This window comes from Staurois parvus, unplaced genomic scaffold (genome assembly GCF_062004578.1).
Source record: "Staurois parvus isolate SC_StPar_1 unplaced genomic scaffold, SC_StPar_1.0 ptg000828l, whole genome shotgun sequence".
Taxonomy (NCBI): Eukaryota; Metazoa; Chordata; class Amphibia; order Anura; family Ranidae; genus Staurois; species Staurois parvus.
The window spans coordinates 516619-520099 of NW_028318624.1; the positions used below are offsets into that span (position 1 = coordinate 516619).

At 42.9% G+C, this 3481-nt stretch overlaps 1 protein-coding gene across 1 annotated transcript; it reads left to right on the forward strand.

Annotated features, from left to right (window-relative positions):
* Positions 1–1126: 1126 nt before the first annotated feature.
* Positions 1127–1957, forward strand: LOC149443825 (olfactory receptor 1E5-like). Its single transcript, XM_089655243.1, has one exon. The coding sequence runs from the start codon at positions 1127–1129 to the stop codon at positions 1955–1957; it is 831 nt and encodes a 276-aa protein (XP_089511369.1).
* Positions 1958–3481: the final 1524 nt, after the last annotated feature.

Sequence of the window (3481 nt, forward strand, 5' to 3'; positions counted from 1 at the left end):
GGCCTTCTTGTTCGACATCAGTGCCTGACCTGACAAATGTGCTTCTGGAAGCATAGTCAAACCTTCCCATAGACACCCTCCTAAACCTTGTGGACGGTCTTCCCAGAAGAGTTGAAGCTGTTATAGCTGCAAAGGGCCGGCCAACTCAATATTGAACCCTACGGACTAAGACTGGGATGCCATTAAAGTTCTTGTGCGTCTAAAGGAAGGCGTCCCAATACTTTTGGAAATATAGTGTATTTAAAAGGGAAGTGTAACACTATTTTGCACTCTTCTAGGTATGTTCTGTATTCAGACATTTTTGTGCGTGCTGCATCCTTGAGTGTCCATTTGCGTCTTTTTAATTTATTGAACCTAGCACATGACCAATTTTTTATTTAGTTTTAGTATCTGTGTAGGAGCAGAGTTGTCACCCTGGGATAGGATTTCAGAACACCCAACCCTCTTCTCATCTCCATAGGGGAACGTGTAGATCACAGAAAAGAACTGATGAGAGCTGATTACACTGAGATTTCAATTTAATGCACAGGAAGTTACAAGAAAGCTGGAATATTTTGGCAGGACCAACAGGTATTTTTCTATACTTGCAGAATATGTCCTTGGCCTGAAAAGAAGAAAACTAATGCAACCACACAAGGAATGGTTCGCTGCAATATATTACATTTTTGTTTTTGGGTTTAGATACACTTTAAGTACTGTTTTAGTTACATATGTAAAACAATAGTCTGTTATCCAAAGTCTACAAGATCTGTTTTCATAGAGGAGTATTATGTTTTTAAGGGTTTTTTTTATATTATCACTAGGCCATTAATTCTACTGATCTGATTTCTATTAATTGTGCAGCCATTTTCAAGCATGAAGACTATGGGTACTGTTTTTAAAACCTTTGATTTAACCTATGGCAAATTGTGTCTGTGCTTTGAGTTACACTTTCTCGCTACTGCTGGGAAGAGCTATAAATTAATAAATTAAATAATAATCCTTTTTTGTTAAATATGGATTTGAAGAAACTGTCAGGGGGTTCACTCTGCTGGGCCTTTCAGAGAAACCACACCTTAGACTGCCTCTCTTCTCCTTCTTCATGGTAGCTTACACTCTCTGTGTTTTGGGCAACTGTATTATTTTCATGCTCATCTTGACCCAGTCTCAGCTCCGCACCCCGATGTACTTCTTGCTGGGAAACCTTTCTGTTGTTGATATTTGCATGACTTCTATCACCATCCCTCGGGCTCTTTGTAGCCTCCTAACTCAAAATAAGGCCATCTCATTTCATGCTTGTTTTTTGCAGCTCTTCCTCTTCCATGCAGTTGGTAATATGGACAGCTTTCTACTGGCCATCATGGCCTTGGATCGGTATGCTGCTGTTTGCCAACCCTTGCATTACACAACCATCAAGAGCAATAAGACATGCATCAGTTTGGTAACTTCTTCGTGGGCTGTTGTTACTTTACATTCCACCCTGTTCACCGCCATGACATCTACTCTTCCCTATTGCAATTGGGTTATCCATCACTATTTTTGTGATGTTCCGGCCATGTTGCTGCTGTCTTGCAAAGACACTTATGCCCAGCAAATGACTGTTTTCATTGAGGGGTCCTTAATTGTCATGGGCCCCATGTTGTTTATCCTGGGCTCCTACATTCTCATCATAAAAGACATTATGAAACTACGGACCTCCAAAGGTAGAATGCGAACCTTCTCCACTTGTTCCTCTCACTTAACCGTGGTCATCTTATTTTACAGTTCCATCATATTCATGTACTTTCGGCCAAGTTCCCTCTACTCTGTAACCTATGATCGGGTCATCAGTGTGGTCTATAGTATCATCACACCAATGTTCAACCCATTTATATACAGTCTAAGGAACAAGGAGGTTAAAGGAGCGATGAAGTGGGTCACACAATGCTGCAGGGATGAAAGTTTAAAACGGACTCCTGAAAAAAAAAGAGAAGATTAGATTTATTAAGGGGAAAGGACTTCATTCCCAATGTGTGTGTCAAAGTCCACTCAACACAAAAATAATAAATAATAAAATTAAATCTGAACTCCAGGCAGATATAATAAAACACAAAAAATGCAATTATGTATTTTACTTAAAACAAAATGAAATGTAGTTTGTCTAGATCCGGATTTCTAAACCAGGGTTCCGTGAAACGCTAGGGTTCCAACAGAGGTTGCCAGGGGTTCCTTGAGCAATGAGCAATTTTTACCTCTCAGATAAGTTCCCACTGACACTAATGATCTTTTTAGCAATCTGTAAGGGGGTAATTCTTCCCAATGACCACAAGGGTAAGGAGCATTCGAGCATTCTTACCTCTGACTATCACACTAATGTATCATGAATTGTAGATAAAGCCATTTTTAGCAAGAGTTCCCTGAGACCGGAAAGTTACATCAAGGGTTCCTCTGCATTGAAAAGGTTGAGAAAGGCTGGTCTAGATCCGCGGTCACTAAATAGTGGACCACAGTGCAAGAACAGTCCGAGCAGCGCTGCCGCCCAAACCTCCGGCCCGCCAGACTAGAATGACAGATCCGCTGCTCAGCAGGGCGGTTGCCCTGGCAGCCAACGACACTGTCTTTCCCAGCTCCCGCTCCCTGCCTGTCCAGAAGTGTGTGCCCCTCCCCCATCAGCAATGATCCCAGCAAGCTCCTGCCTCCCGCTCCTGTCTGCCCTCAAGGTAGGGTGTGTTTTTTCAGGGGCACTCTGATGGGCATATTTATTGTTAAAGTGTAATGCTGATGGGCACATTTAATTTTAAGGGGCACTGTGATGGGCACAACATAGAATGTGCCTATCAGAGTGCCCCTTAGAATAAAATATGCCCATCAGAATGCCCCTTAACATAAAATGTGCCCATCAGCATGCCCCTTATTTTATGTTAAGGGACACTCTGATGGGCACAATGTATGTTAACGGTCACTCAGATGGGCACATTTTATGTTAAGGGGCACTCTGATGGGCACAATATACGTTAACGGTCACTCAGATGGGCACATTTTATGTTAAGGGGCACTCTGATGGGAATCTTTTATGTTAAGGGGGCACTCTGATGGGAACATGTAATGTTAAGGGGGCACATACTGTGGAAAGGGGCATGCTGATGGGCACATGTGATGGAAAGGCGCACTCTGATGGGGAATATGATGTAAAGGGGTTCTCTGATGGGGAAATATGGAAAGGAGTACTTCGAGACTACGGGAGCACTCTGACCTGATGTAATGTGGCACTGTGTTTGGGGATACCTGATGTAAAGGGGTACTCTGATGGGGACAACTGATGTAAAAGAGCACTCTGATGGGCACATCTGATGTGATGGGGATACATGATGTAAAGTTGCACTCTGATGGCGACACCTAATTTAAGGGGGCACACTGATTGCCATACCCTATGTAAGGTGTCACTGTGATGGGGGAACCTTATATAATGGGGCACTCTACTGGGGACCACTGATGTAAGGGGGCATACTGATGGGAGACACCA